The following is a 16,683-nucleotide window of genomic DNA, read 5'->3' as shown; positions in this document are numbered from 1 at the left end:
TAATTTTAGATTTACATTGATCATTTTTATGTTTTATTGTTCTCAACGCATTTCACTATGTAATGAATAACAATTTTTGCAACTGGAATATTTCATTCAGTAATATCTAGGATGTGGCAATTTTTGTGTGTAAAGTAAAGGCTTTTTTTCTGCCCACTCTTTCATAAAGGCCACCTCTATTGAGTGTATGGCTTATTGTGGTTGTATGGACAGATACTCCAGTCTCTGCTTGGGATCTCTGCATCTTCTTCATGGTTACTTTTGATGTCTGTGCTGCCTCTCTGAATAATGCCCTCCTTGCCCGGGCTGAGAGTTTTGGTGGGCGCCCTCTCTTGGCAGGTTTGTTGTGGTACCATGTTCTTTCCATTTGATGATAATGGATTTGATGGTGCCCCGAGGGATCATCAGAGATTGGGATATTTTTTATAACATAACCCTGACTTGTACTTCTCAACAACCTTGTCCCTGACTTGTGTGGAGATCTCCTTGGTCTTCATGGTGTTGTATGGAGATCTCCTTGGTCTTCATGGTGGTGTTTAGAGATCTCCTTGGTCTTCATGGTGGTGTTTAGAGATCTCCTTGGTCTTCATGGTGGTGTTTAGAGATCTCCTTGGTCTTCATGGTGTTGTTTGGAGATCTCCTTGGTCTTCATGGTGTTGTTTGGAGATCTCCTTGGTCTTCATGGTGTTGTTTGGAGATCTCCTTGGTCTTCATGGTGGTGTTTGGAGATCTCCTTGGTCTTCATGGTGGTGTTTGGAGATCTCCTTGGTCTTCATGGTGGTGTTTGGAGATCTCCTTGGTCTTCATGGTGGTGTTTGGAGATCTCCTTGGTCTTCATGGTGGTGTTTGGAGATCTCCTTGGTTTTCATGCTGTTGTTTGGAGATCTCCTTGGTCTTCATGCTGTTGTTTGGAGATATCCTTGGTCTTCATGCTGTTGTTTGGAGATATCCTTGGTCTTCATGCTGTTGTTTGGAGATATCCTTGGTCTTCATGCTGTTGTTTGGAGATATCCTTGGTCTTCATGCTGTTGTTTGGAGATCTCCTTGGTCTTCATGGTGTTGTTTGGTTAGTGGTGCCTCTTGTTAATGGTGTTGCAGTGCAGCCTTTCAGAAAAGGTGAAGTGTATATACTGAGACATATGACATTTAGATTGCACACAGGTGGACATCCTGTCACTAAGCACGTGACTTATGAAGGGAACTGCTTGTTAGAAATTTTTAGGGGCTTCATAGCAAAAGGGATGAATACATATGCACAAGCCAATTTTTAATTATTTGATCCCATAAATTAAATTTATACCTATATTTTTCTCACTTCACCAACTTAGACTATTTAGTGCAGATGCATCACGCACAAATCGGATTGCAAAAATATTTAAACACAGGTTGTAATGTAACAAAATAGGTAAAAACCAAGGTGGGTGAATACTTTCACAAGCCACTGTATTTCAAGCTGTGTTGTGACCACCAAATCTGTTCTCGTTTTAATACTGAGGGGGCATTTGTGTATGGGAAAGGGAGGATTCTGTTTCCTAAGTTCTGCAGACCCCATGTGTAGTTTCGTACATCCAGGATAAATCTGGCCTACGTTAGCATCTGGTCATCAGGCCTCAATGCGTCTGGTACCTGTAATGTTCCTGGAGGTAAATGAAGAAGAAAATTTGTTTTAGACGACCCTTTATTCCCAACGAGACTATGACATCACCTGATATTTCCATGCTACGATCCCGTGTTTCCATTTGAAATATGGAAGTAATATTGTTCGGATGCAGCCTGTGTCCTGTTTGGTTTACACTGATTGACCTTGATTGGTATTTCCCATAGGATTCTCTGTTAAAAAAATCCATCGGGAGTGTTAGCTTCATTTGCACATGGCCCCCAATGACAGAGGTCTGCCCAGTATTTTAGCTCTGAAGTACAAGACCCCCCTGAGGCAGTCCCGGTCCCCTGAACTCAGGATGTCCACATGGAAGAGTCCCCAGATGGAAGGGACTAATAAGGAACTGTTTATGTTTTACCTTAATGTGAAAGCAACGCTTGGAGAAAATGTAAATCACAGAGCACTTTGCACGGTTTCTTGGCAGCCGGCACTTGGAGGGAATTAACAAATTGAGGCCCGAACTCGGGATGCCTTTTGGCTGTTTATAATAACACAATGCTGTTGCAAAAACTGGAAAAGTGAAAGGCTGTACACCAGGAAGGATTTCATAGGTTTCCTGCTAGTCGTGTTAGTATTTCTTCCAAGGACTTCTTCATAAACCTGTCTGATGAAGCTGATCTCCCCTGACTCTATGACCTTTCATGGTCATAATGATTGCGACTTCCTTCCAAATCGTGCGCCTGTCATCCGGTTATTGTGTGGCCACCTTAACATTTCAAGTATTAGAGTCTCTAGTCATCATTTGTGTAATTTTTTTTTTTCAAGTGTCTTTTCCTTTTTGTCTTATGGCATTCGTTTCGTATCATGCTTTTCAAAATGGCGCACGCAGGTTGATTAACTTTACACAAAATCTTACCTTTTTTTAGAGCAAAAAGTCTCATGAGCCTTTAAAGTTTCCCATGTTAGTCTTCCATTGCGCCAAAAATAAAATAAGATAATTTTTGTTCTCCTGTAGGGTACCGGAGTACTATTGCTCAAAATTTGTGCAACATTTCAAAAAGTCGCAGATGATGAAAGCTGGTCAAATGTCTGGATAAGAAAAACCATAGCTACAGTGTCCAAAAAATCCAGACAAACCCGAGAAAAATTGACTTAGAAAAAGGTGAAAAAATTAAAGGCATAAATAAAAAAAAAAGTCACTATCAGACTATTTTTACTCCAGAAGAAAGGCACAAAAACAATGAACAATTGAGGCCTATGACTCAGAGGTTCCCATGAGCCCTGTTGACTTAAAGTTTTTTTTTTTCCATCACAGAAATTTCTGGGGATTGCCATAAATATCTAATAGATGAGTGTCCGCACCTATCTTAAGAATGCACACCTCTTTGAGAGAATGAGCTCTAAGTTCCTCTGGGGTGGATGCTGGGTAACAAAAACTCGCCCCAAGCTTTGGCAAGAGGAGGCCACTCATGCCTGACACTGATTGTGACCTTCTGGTACAGAGGGATGGGGGAATTTTTTTGGGAGAGCCCTTATCTTTTTTGAGTGAGCAGCAGTAGACCGCATCGTTGTGCACTTTTTGTGTGGCACTGCTCACGTTTCTTTGCTCACTTGGGTGGAGAGCATGAAAAAAAAGAGAGAGAGGGTCCGAAATTTATTGTTCCGACTTGGCACCATGGCAGTTTTGTCTGAAGAGGTGGCCGTGTAATGCTTAGCTATCTCCATGCACGACTATGAAGGTTCCAAAAACAGCTGAGCTTATAATTCAGGCATATCGATGTCCACTGCGAAGTTTTATGACCATGGACTGCTAAATACTACTGGATTTAGGAGCGTATAGTGCTTCCAATACATAAATAATACTGCCACAGAGTGCTCACATAATATTACCATACAGTGCCCTAAAAATAGTTTCCATCTACCGTGAAACCTGTTTGAGAAGAAATCACCCAAAAGTGGTCTCCTAGAGGAATCATCTCCAAAAGAAGATGGCCAGTATGTACCATATGAGGGGGGAATCAGTGGTCTTCTCAGAGAGATGTTCTTTTTGAAAAGTTATCAATATGCAATGCCCATAAAAAAGCTTATATACCCAATTAATTCCTACATAAATTGCACAGATAACTGGACCATAAAAGTACCGTAAATCGCGTGGAGCCATCTATAGCGCCTGACAAGAGCGGTTGCCATAATCCTCCACCCTCTTATACGATGATGAATGGCATCGATCAAGATTGGTACATAGAAATTATACAAAAATTCTAGATGTGGGTATACATATATATCTTTATCTAAACGACACATTGTAAAGTCGTGTGATGTACGACGCAGCGTAGTTTATGAGGCTAGAATTCTCAGCATATTCTCAGACGGTCGGAAAAAAGCCATCCATTAACATCAGACAATTAATACCCTTCATTAGTCACTGACCGGGCATCTCCGAGCCAGATTAAGTTTTTCCACTCTCTTGTTATTCCCTGCCAAAGTGTGTGTTTCAATGTTTTGGCACTTGGCGCTTTTCCAAGAACGTGCGGAGCATGCTCCATGTTGCAGTCTTCTGTTCTGTCCTCACTTCTGGGAAAACATCAGTAAATCTATAAGACAAGCTGCTTATTCCCAATAATGGGTATGACCAATTTCTAAAGGTTTGGTACCATTTGTTAGGATTTACGTTTTTTTTGGCAGGAATTTTGCTGATGTTTCATGAATGAATACTCTGCATCATTATCCCATTAAACAAGCGGCTCATTGTGGTTTATGGGAATTGTAATTTTTTTGCTTGAGCAATAATAACTTTTGACCTTTGGAGATTTTGCAACTTTAGTTCTTTTGATCTTAGCTAAAAGTCTAGATGGACTGACCTAAAAACTGTCGTGACAAAGTAGCCTGCAGAACTCTCCGTCTGGACCCAGAGTAATGGGACGTTGATGTATCTTGGGGGTTATCTTTTTTTTATAGAGAATCTATTTTCAATTACCCTACTAGAGAATGTTAATAATAGAAGACCCTCATTTAAGACCCTCTTCTACTAGCCAAAGAATGTCTTTCTACCGTAGTAACCTCAGATGCTCCAGTACCACGGTCAGCCTCTTGCTAATCTTTGTTTATAAAGCGCCAGCAATGACCTTCTGTATTGGCGCATGAATCCTTTGGGACACAGTGGATTTAGTGATCTTGTGCCATCCTTTTGGCATCACCGCTGAGTTCTTAACAATTACAATATTGCAAAGCACTTCTGAACTTACAGCAATATTGCCGTGTAATATGTTATCAGGTTTTTGCTATGTAATCTGACAGCATCATGATGTAGGGACAGAGACCCTGATTCCAGCGGTGTGTCACTTAGTTTACTGGGTTCAGCAGTTGTGATGTAATCCCTGTTTTCTCTGCTGCAGATCTTGCAGAGCTCAAATGCAGAGCTGTGTATAACTCCGCCCACACCACTGATTGGCTGCTTTCTGTCAATACAAAGTAAGCTGCCAATCAGTGGTGGCGGTGTGGTTGGACCAGGGGGCATGAGACACTTAGTCCTGTAGTGATAATCTCCTGCTCATAAAACACTACTAGTGAAACAGAAAAACACAGTCCAGTAAGTTACACATCGCTGGAATCAGGGTCTCGGCCTCCCCATCATGCTGCTTTCAGATTACCTATGAAAACCTACTGATAGATTCTCTTTTAAAATGGTAGTCTTATATGATGTCTATGACACAGGAATTGTAATTGGGTCTATAATACATGATATATGTATTGTTTTCCAAGGTGTTAGCGCCAGCATTTTACTGTAGTTCTGGTATTCTGTTCATGGACCAGGATGAGGAGTACAATAGAGCGCACCCAGATGGTGACATAGACACAGTGCATGGAAATACATCCATGGCCGCAGTCCAATAACTATAACCTCTATCTGAACTGACCGGTTTAAATGGCAATCTCACATCGTGCCAGCGTAACAATGGATTGTGTTTTGCAGATGGGGTCAGGGTGGGTGTATGTTGTCATTATTTTCCAGGGTGCCCTTTGTGCTCCTGATGATGTAGTGTAAGCGGCTGTGTTAGCAGAATGGAGATCTCAGTGTCTCTGACCTTTCTCGATGGTGACAGTGACTCAGTGTCACCACTTGTGAACGTGGTGCGATTTATCGTGACCTTCACCAGCACTGTACTAAAGTTGGTAAAATCATCGGATATTTAGAGAACAATTTACATTACTGATCAAATGCGGAATTGCCTGCTAGGTCCATAACCTGGATGCATGATGCAGTTTTTTAAGTTGTCTCGTGTGACCCCCATTATAGAAGCCTAAGACCCCAACACACCACCAATACTTAGGTGCCACGTGGTCGGCTATGTAGCTGCATGGACCATTGATACAAGCATACAATACATGACTATCTCCCCGTACGAACTGAGGGGTATTCCTCTCTTGTGGCATGTGGCAATTACCTTATAAGCTCCAATTTTGCACTGTTGATTTAGCTCCTGGCAAGTTTTTAATTTTGCGAACTTAAAGTGGGTTTTCTGGTCACTTAAAATTTGTTAAAAACTGTTCAGAATTGCAAAAAATAATAAAAATAAGTAATACTCAACTTAGAAATTGTCCCTGTTCTGACACCTCTCTGTCCCTGCTGGTCTCTCCACTCCCTGCTTCATCTGAACAGACCCGTGACCACAGCAGCCAACCCTAATTATGTTACCTCTAATTGGCTGCTGCGGTTATATGACAGTATTGATGGAGCAGGAAGTCCTGAGACCAGTAGGAGACATTTAACCGCTGCGTCCAGTGATTGTCTGCAGCAATCACATATCCTTCCTGATGGAGCAGGAACTAGTGCTGGGATGATTATGGAATCAATGGGGTGTGAATTACTCCTGTTATTATTTTAGAACATTTTGAGCAGTTATCAAAAATTGTAAATGGCCGTATAACCTTTTTTAAAGCTAATCTAAAAAAGCAGAGCTGCAGTATAAAGCATGGAACAGGGGCAGAGCAGCAGCAAAAGCGTCTGATGTAATATAGACTGTTAGATGTTGGGATACTAACTTGTGCACTATGGAAAGACATTTATTATGCAATATTTTTGCCATTTTTATCAGTTTAAACCAATTTTCATTTTGTTCCAGGAGATCGCTCTTTCTTTGGATTCTTTTCTATGTTTCCTGTTGCCTGGATATTTCTCAGGGAGCAGCTGAAGGTAAATGATTTTGGCTTTAATACTCCATTACTGTACAGATATGGGGGTATTGTGTGAAAACACCTGCTCTTCTCGTCACAGAGGCCACTACTTGTTTGAAGGACTTTGTGTCCTGCTCCAGCTGTGCTGTAAGAATTCCCAGGATATTGAATACTATATTTAAAGAATAAAAAAGTGAATGGCAGCCGTTATTTGCAAAAAAAAATAAAAATCAAAGACGGGAATGTAAATGATCTATTCATGTGATCCCAAAAAGTCTAATCTGTCTGAGGGGAGGAAATGAGGGCAGCGGAAGGAGACTAGGAGGCTGGATAAAGAGGAGATCGTGGACATAACAAAGAAGTAGGAAACTAGGTAGAGGTAAGGCCATATTCACATTAGACTAACGTCTGACGAACCCATTGATAGAGGCAGGTGCAGCCGATGGTCTAATGTGTACGGGGTTCTCCTGACTCTCCCCCCAACAGATGTCTGGGAAGATAATAAAGCGGAAAGTCCTATATGGGACTGCTGATCCATTTGTTCTCTGCCATGTGCAGAGAAGCCTGTCAGCGGCTCTCTCATAGAGAACACAGAAGCACTTGGAACAGATAGGTATTCTGAGCTATAAACCTAAAGGGGTTGTCCAGATAAAAAAAATATTCCTTCAAGGGGGTCCTCTCTTTCCAGAAAACACCTTTACCTAGATGCAGTTTGCTTTAAAAAGCAAAATGAGCTTTTCTCAACCTCCCCGGGTCCAGTGCTGAGTCTCCGGTCCTGCTCCCGGTGTCTGTTCTTGTCTTCAGTGCTGACGTTAGTTTGACACCGCTGCAGCCAATCGGTGAGCTCGGTAGCTCTGAGCGTCTCAGGCAGAGCCACTGAGATCATTGATTGCCTGCAGCTCTGTTTGACGTGAGCGCTGCAAACAAGAATAGACAGTGGGAGCAGCGGCGGAGACTCTGCGCCATACCTGAGGAGGGTGGGTAAAGCACAGTTTGTTTTTCTTAAGGGGAGAGGGGGTTTCTGAAAAACAGAAATCCCCTTTAAATTAAAATGCTACACAACTTCATCTCTCAAGAGTAACTGCTCGTTTCAATAGCTAAGCCAGCCCCCTTCTTTGTCTATACATTGGTTTTGACAGAAATAGGAGCCGGTATAGTGATATTTAAGTCTTAGGGTCCATTCACACAAAAAAAACTGTATGCATTGTCCCTATGATGGGCATTGTATGGATCTATAACTCCACCTTGTGCATGTGCCCGTAGATAGGAGCCGCTTGCAGGGACATTAGTCGCCCCACCTTAGCACAGTATAGACTTTGCAGGAGATTTATGAATGTGGATGTATATTTGCACAGTACATATATAGACTAGACAGTCTGAGAATGAACAGAGCCTTGTGTAAATGCAGATGCAATCACGGCGCTGTAATACAGAGGACCGTATATAGGAAGCTGACTGTATACTGGTTAGAATAAATCTTTCATGTCCACTTTCTGTTTTGAAGTCCTTCCTTTATCTCTTACATCCTGACATGTGATTGGCATCCTGACCACAATATAGAGGAAAAACGGGAAGTCTGACGTTTTGCCCAGGGCTCTCCGTACCCCCCAACTGCTTCTTGTTAAGAGGCAGCAGCGGCCCCAGCTGCTTGTCAGCCGTTGATTAGGACGCAGCATAGCCATGTCTGCTTGTCAGCTGTAGACCCGCTCTCTACGTTAACCCACTCGCTCTGAATGTTTATCACATGATCGTAACCTATTTATATTTTTGGTTTTCAGATGTGGACGTTCTTCAGAAGTTGGGCCTCATGGGAAGCAAGCCATCCAGCCGCCCAATTCCCGAAGGGGTCATACCATTTAAATCGGGAATTATTTTGACGCAGCGAGCGCGTATCGAAGCCCCGATATTCGCCGTCATACCCCCGAATTTAGGAAACAATCTCACTTTGGTGCTGAGCCTCTGCTCCCATCGCATTAACAATGCTTTTTTATTCACTGTCCAAAGCAAAAAGAAAAAACTTGAGCTCGGGTTGCAGTTCATCCCTGGGAAAATTATAGTGTACGTGGGCGACAAGAAGTCTGTATATTTTGATTACAATGTCCATGATGGCCAGTGGCACAATATGGCCGTTGATATTCAAAGCCAAAAGGTGACTCTGTATACTTCTTGTGGGAAGCAAAGGGTTGATGCCAACCTGCAAATAAAGAGAGATGACACGATGGATTCTGACGGGGTATTTATGCTGGGAAAGCTGAACCAGCAGACTATACAATTTGAAGGTGCTCTATGCCAGTTTGATATTTATCCTTCCGCCAAGGCAGCTCATAATTACTGTAAATATCTCAAGAAGCAGTGCAGGCAAGCCGATACCTACCGGCCGAACCTGCCGCCTCTGATTCCACTGTTACCCCAAGAAGCCATATTGCCTCCGATTCAAGAGTTATTGAGATCTCCCGGTAACGTTTCCACCCTTGCTCCACAGACAGCACCCAATAAAACAAACTTGACAACCAACGCCAAAGTTAAGATTCCTTCTGTGAAGTTAACGACAAAAACGCCAATCTTGCAACCTTCAACACCTCCGACCATTCACAAAGCTGACACTCAGCTTTCTTCAAGCCTCTTAACCAGGACAGCCACCGTGGCCCTCAGGATATCCGCGACTGTAACTTCTCCACCAGGACAACCTCCGCTCTCCGTTACCAAACTCAGTGCATCGCTTGGCCAGAACGCTACTACTACTAAGATCAAGAGGCAGCAGCTGCAATCCGAAAAGACAACCAAGCAGACCACCTACCAAAAATCAACCACCAGGCCTCCAGCAACAACTGCCTCATCTAAACAGGTTAAAAAAAGCACCGGAAATCCCAGGAGTACAAACACCACCGTTCCAAAACCAGCATTGGAGATGCGACCGAGTACTCCGAAGCATCGTACCGTAAGCCCCAAGGTCTTCTCGACGGCCACTTCATTACCTTACACCAAACCAGGATCTGGATTTCATCACACCTCCCCTTCAGCATTCACCAACATACCTGTCACTCACGATTACCTGTGGCTCGACCCAACTGCATTTCCTTACTTGATGGGACCTCCTGGGTCCAAAGGGGATCAGGGTGCCCCAGTAAGTTGAAGCAATGTTTTTTTTATCTATGATGCATGCTACAATCCATATTACTAAAATGTTGGGAATGTAATGCCATTGACCAGGAGGGACTTCATGTGCTTGTGATTCTTCCTGCTTTTGGCAAAATTTGGGGCACCGCCAACACTGTTGTGGTGGAACCAGAAGTTCTACCAACCTTCATAATGAGTTGGTGCAGATTTTGCCAAAATACATGGTCAACCGGGGATTATGTTTGAAGCCCTGGAAAACGGGATTTAGACGTTTGCACTGATGGGATCATTAACTTTAATGATGCAGACAGTCACATTGTGCTCTGTCGTACATCATTTTCAACAGCCTATTGGAGGCTGGCACCAAGACGCTATCAACCACACCTTTGTGCCCATGTCAAATAGGGTGCTTACTGTTGAAAATGATGTCCAGCAGAGCACAATATGACTGCATCGTTAAAGTCAGTGGCCCTGTCATCACAAACATACAAATCCCTGATGTAAAAACCCAGCGGAGCCACTGATAGTAGGTGAAAACGCAATGTGAACCGCACCCTCCTTACATGAAAGGCTGAGCATAATGTGATTTAAAGCCTTTACTTGTTAAATGTAGATTTTACCAATCAGATAAGCCAGTGAAAATTCAGATTCCTCAACGAAAATCCAAAACTAATCCTCCACGTGTAAAAATAGCCTAAAACGTAAGTATTTCCTAAAACAATCTTAAGGAAAGTTTTCAAAACGTCTGACACCTTTGGTTGCAGTGCAGCCGCAGACGAAGTGTTGGATTTAGAATCGTAAGCGAAGACCACGTGTGGGAACACGTCACCGGCTGCAGGTTACCTACTTCTTCATGTACGGTAGGGACCGCTGAAAAGTTGCTGAAAGCTTCCTGATACAGATGTTAGGATAAATCGGAAAGCAGTTACTTTGACGGATGTTTCCTCTAACTAGCAGATGTTACAATTGCGGTCTGCAAAGGGACTAAGTAATTGGCCGAGAGCTAAAAGAGAAGATTATTACTACAAAATAAGCCCCCGGCAGCAGCCAGTGACGGTATCATTAGGAAAGTGATGTGACATAATGTACCTGTTGTAGTTATGATGTTTTGTAAAATAGGGAAAAGTGCTAGATGTAATTATATCTACGGCTTTGATAAGCAATGAATGTGGATGAAAAGTTAGCAGTGTCGGACTGGGGTGCCAAGGGCCTACCAGTAACTAACTTCAGGACCCCACTTTTCAGCTACATGTAAATGTGACATTACCCTCAATTACAAATTTATATAACCATGAACTGGGTAGATTGTTAAATGAATAAGATGCTGACCTTGTCTGTACATAGTGATTCAAGTATATTGTGCCAAGTACTGCTCATATATGCAAAAGGGCCCACCGGAGGATTCCCCTGTTCTCCTGTGGGCCAGTCCAAGCTGGTTGCAAGGTTCAAGTTCAAAAAGTGACCCCATTGATGGTCAACGAATGTGATGAGGCAATGTGATACCATGATCATTATGGTTGCCCATAGACACAAGATAGCTATTGACTCAACATTTATTCAGTACAACCCCCATACACATGGGCACTCAATACTTCCAAGGATTCATCTGTTTCAATTGAGGAGAGAGGAGAACATCGCTGCCAGATTCTTCTGGAAACAGCTTATCTCTATGGTACCATTAAAATTCTAAATGCCCGATCCTTCTCTTCCCCGGCATCATTTATCAGGGGAGAGTTGGGAGGATGCAATACACATCAGGTGGTCGTCCGGTCCTGCCGAAATAGGTTTGTATGGCCGACTTTCGTCTCATGTTTAAGGGGGCATTAAGGTAGCCATAGCCTTACAAATCCCCAAAGAAGTAATATGTGATAGAGATGATCAAAATAGATGCACATGATCCAGGTTTAGGGGCCATGTCAGTAGTCCACTGCCATCAGACCAAAACCCTGCGAACCACCGAACTGCTTGCATCTCTGGTGCCTATTCTGATTAGTAGGCTTGGTGCGAAGTCATGCGTGCTTTGCTCCACAATGATAACGTTGCGCCAGACCTCAGGTAGTCCTGCAAATCTTTTTGATCATCAGTAATGATAGATAACAGACATTTTCATTTTTGATCAGTCCTGAGATTTGGCCCCCTCAGCAGTCAGTGTCCTCCTCACCTCATTGACTTCACTGGTAAACTAAAAAATGAGCATTTGGGCAGTATCCAAAAAATCGCCACCACTATTGTAATCCTAAGTGATAGGGCAGCCCGGTCGGTGGATTACCAATGTATACAAATGCGGTTTTATTTTACGTGTTATTGTGTCTACATGGAAGGAGTAGTCTGGAGTATCCCGCTTACATTCACATATACATTTGTATGAATTTATAGTTCCTGAGCGCCAGGAAAGTGACTCCATGACAGGGGCGCGAGCCCAGGTGCAGTTGTAGTGTCCTCCAGCGCACAGAGCGAAACGTACTGGTGCACACTGGACAAGGGAGTGAGTCACACACATTACTGGCAGCCTATACTGGTGAGATCACAGCTCATTTCCTCCTGCTCTCGACCAAGGAATCACTTTTTTTGTCAATTGTTCAGCCGTGAACATTAATTCCAGGGAAATCCCTCTCTCAGACCCAAGAGTAAAACAACCGCGCTCTTATTAGCAGTTAATGAGCACTCTACAGGAGTGCGGACCGAGCTCTGATTCAGGATCAACCTCTGCTATCTCTTCTAATAGATTGGCAGGCTCATTTATGATGTTCTCCAGATGCATGATATGGAGAAATCGAGTTATTGTCTGACCGGAGCCTGGAAACTTGACAGTCACCCCCTCCCCACCATGGCTTTTGTTCAGGGTGGTCTCCAAATATTTTACAATACATAATGCTTAGCTGTTAGGAATTAAAATCGATAGCGTACGCTTGGATCCTCAGCGCATGGCTACCGGCAGAAAATATTCTCTGTGTTGACTTAACAAATCACAAGTAATTTGAACAATATGAAATTTCTTTTGCAGTATTAACGGGTAATTAATAACATGCGGTGGCCATATTATAATTTTGTTATTATAACATTCAGGGTTCAGACTTCATATCTGCCAACTGATCCTAAGCTGGGACTGACCTGAATTTTGAGAAGCAATTCTGACAATTTTGCGCCATCCCTGATCAAAAGGGGGCAGGTTTTGTAGGTGTTTCGAGATAAACCGGTGCTGGGAGTGTTGTGGGTGGAACTTAAAGGGTTACTCTCATGTTCTTCTTAATTTACTTGGGAATAAAAATCCCCTCTGCTCTCAAGAACAGAAAGATTTGTAATTTTATAGTTTACTGCTCATTGTTTGCCACCTCTGGAGTCCAGCAGAGGTGGCCGAGCATGTGCATCATTTATAAGCTCTTTACTCTAGAACTTCTAAGCACTGCTCTAAACCTGGCTGAATCGCAAGAGCGTACTGATAACTGGCCAGCTTCAGTGCAACTGTGCTATCCAGTGCTGCAAAGGCAAAGCTGCCTCTGCTTGCAGCATCAGAGAGCGCCACTTCAGGCCAGCGGTGCGGCAATGTTGTTAGTTCCAACTGTCACTCAAGCAGAAGCAACTGCCTCCTGCAAGGAAGAAGCTGGGATGCACGGGAAGCGGTGTGCTTCTGCAGAAGATATTAGGAACTACCTTCTAGTAACCCTATATCCCCCTGGTACGTGGACGGCCATTATAAACTAATCCTGTGGACGTGGCTGGGTTCATGTGCAGCTTCAATTACTTGTCCTCATTGCGGACAGGGGCAGAAGCTGCCTGCCTGTACACTGTAGGCCATAAAACGGTCAATAAGTAGTGCAATAGCACATAGACTATAACTGATCCGTTCACACGCGGACATCACATAGACCAAAAAGTCCTATAAATGAGGTCTAAGGAATGGTTATAATACTGTATCCGTTGTTGAGCCTGGGTTGGTGCACGCTGACCACTTAAAGCCCTCCCTGGTGACCTATGGCTGAATTGACATGGTTCTCCTTTAAGGATTTGTTCCTGCCAGCCAAATCTGCTGCAAAATCCATAACGACTTTTAATTTCATTGCAGATTTGCCCATAAATCGACATGCTGCAGGTTTTAATCATGCATGGGTCAATTTATTCTTCGTTTTGTTTTTTCCTCTGCCGCCCCTACATGATATTTTGTGAAATCCCATTCATGATCCTGTAATACTGTAATATGCAGCGCGTTTACAAAAGAAAAAATAAACTTCCCATCCCAGAAAAAAATAGATATTTTTTTTATTAAATAATTCTCCTCAGGTGGAAAATGGGACATGACAGGAGGAATGGCCATTTATATAATGTGTGGTAACGCCAGGTCGGAAGCACACAGCGACTCTCCATTTTTAGGATGGGTTCCTAAGTGAGGGACTTATGACCTCAATATATCCTAATGGGGCATCTGGGCAGGGCTGGCCATTGTGGGACAACCCTATTTAATGGTTCAAAATGGGGATAATGTCAAATTTAGCAATAAAATTGCACCAGTTGTCTGGTTCAGTGAACTCTGTGGTATCACTGTCCAGTAACTGCGCCATATTCATCAATCCAATATGCGCCATCTTGGTGAGTAGGCCTCAAATTGCTAAGAAAATGACTGCTGAATGGCTCATACCGCACTATTATAAATATCGTTCAAAAGGTGGAATCGGTTTATAACGATGACAACGTTGAAAGGGAATTGACATCTTTATATAGGTTTTAAATGGCAGAGTTGAATTATCTTTATTCAATGGTTTTTGTGTAAATTATAAGAAACATGGAAAACAATCATGGCTTCTTGGCGATTTCATGACTTTGTCATGTTTTAATGCCGAAATACTAGATGGTTTATATGGATAAAATGGTAGGCAAGGAACTGAGGTGTCTCCCATGGCAACCAATCAGATTTCATCTTTCATTTTTCCAGTGCGCCTTAGGAAATTAAAGAGGAGTTCTGATTGGCTACTATGTGTTGGCTGCTCCTCTTGTCGTTTAGTATTGCCTAGGTCATTTGGTGGCCGCAGTTGTTGACTGAAGCCATAAAATGTCCGCTTCTAATAATTTAGATTTTAAAACGCATTAGACTTCATGGGAAAAAAATCAGGTAGGCTAAAAGCTGAGGTGTTTCCCATGGCAACCAATCAGATTTCATCTTTCATTTTTCCAGTGCACCTTAGGAAATTAAAGAGGAGTTCTGATTGGCTATTATGTGATAGCTGCTCCTCTTGTCGTTTAGTATTGCCTAGGTAATTTAGTGGCTGCAGTTGTTGACTAAAGTCATAAAGTGTCCGCGTGTAAAAATTTAGATTTATAAAACACATTAGACTTCATCAGAAAAAGTCAGGTAGACTAAAAGCTGAGGTGTTTCCCATGGCAACCAATCAGATTTCAGCTTTCATATTTTCAAGGCAGGTTAAAAAATGAAAGAACAGATCTGATTGGCTGCTGCTTTTCTTGCTGAATTCTTGGCTCATTTGGTACTGCAGTGGTACTATGGCTGCTGTCTTGGTGATGTCAGTGGTCAGACTTTGTGTTTAGAATTGAATTGTTCAGTTCCTTCCATAACTCAGACATATACATCAAGATTTCTATTATTTCTGACACAAATTGTAGAAATTTGCCCCATAGAAAGGTATTACGAGTTTTTTTTTGTGCTTAAAATATGTAAAATCACCTGGAAATATAAGTTTGGGATTAGAGAAAAGCATATTGGTTGTCAGCCAGCTTTTCCAGAAACTGAAACATTCATTTTTATCCCCTTCACAACCTAGGACATATTAGTGCGTCCTACGCCCCGGTGCGGGTTTACAGAGCGAGTGGAGGAGTCTTTAAACAGTTGACATCTGCCGCTATCAACAGCGACAGGAGCGTCCTCCGATCGCTGCTTTTAACCATTTAAATGCCACCCGGCCCCCTCCCACTACCCGCGTCGAGATTAAGGGGATGGATAGGTGCACCTATGAAGTCCTGTTTGCCACACAAAGAAACAAGCCCTCACACCGCTCCATCGACAGAAAAAATTAAAAAGAGTAACAGGTCTCGGAAAACAGCAATTCAACCCAAAATTTTTCTTGCAAAAGTTATGAATTTTTTTAAACCACTAAATAAAAAAAAAACAACTTATATGTGGTACCATAATCGTACTGACCTGAAGAATCATGCTGCCAGGTCATCTTTATGAAAACGATGCACTCCGTCAAAATGAAACCCAGAAACAATGGCGGAATTGTGGGTTTTTTTCCCCACCATTTCAACGCACTTTTGTATTTTTTTTCTCATTTTTCAGTACCATTATATGGTAAAATGAATGGTGTCATTCAAAACTACAACTCGTCCCTAAAAATAACAAGCCCTTGTACGGCTATGGGGATGGAAAAATAAAGAAACCATGGCTCATGGAAGAAGGAGAGAAAAAATGGGGGCAAAAATGGAAGGGGTTAAATAGACGTTTCTAGGGCAGAAAATCTTCGTAATATGACTTCCGATGGAGTATGACACCATTTTTTCTGTCCGACGTCTCCCACCACACCCAGAAAAAACTTGGAAAAAACACCCTCTCATCTCATATTGACATTTACAGATGCAACATGGGTACTGCATGATGACTCCATGCTGGTCGAAGATTGCACGGAGCTGAAAAAACGCCACCTGCGTGGGCCCAAAAATATATTTCTATATGGATTTTGATGTTTGGATGTGTTGTCACTTTATTAGGACCAGCCCAGTCAGTAGAAGACTCACCACAAATGTCGTTTTCACAGTTCATCAGCCAAGCGCACTGACATCCTCTC

The 16,683-nt window shown here is 42.6% G+C and overlaps 1 protein-coding gene across 1 annotated transcript in view; it reads left to right on the top strand.

The window, feature by feature from the left end:
• The window catches only part of COL27A1 (collagen type XXVII alpha 1 chain), a 285,000-nt gene that overhangs the window by 14,848 nt on the left and 253,469 nt on the right, over window positions 1-16,683 (top strand). The window contains exons 2-3 of the mRNA XM_073639999.1: window positions 6,724-6,794; window positions 8,554-9,899. Of these exons, the coding sequence (XP_073496100.1) occupies window positions 6,724-6,794; window positions 8,554-9,899 (1,417 nt within the window). The remainder of the gene's footprint in view (window positions 1-6,723; window positions 6,795-8,553; window positions 9,900-16,683) is intronic.

Source organism: Phyllobates terribilis, unplaced genomic scaffold (assembly GCF_046119375.1).
Source record: "Phyllobates terribilis strain yellow unplaced genomic scaffold, ASM4611937v1 Scaffold_7__3_contigs__length_470593459, whole genome shotgun sequence".
Lineage (NCBI taxonomy): Eukaryota > Metazoa > Chordata > Amphibia > Anura > Dendrobatidae > Phyllobates > Phyllobates terribilis.
The sequence above is the reverse complement of the archived record's forward strand: the minus strand, read 5'-3'. Positions and strand labels throughout refer to the sequence as shown.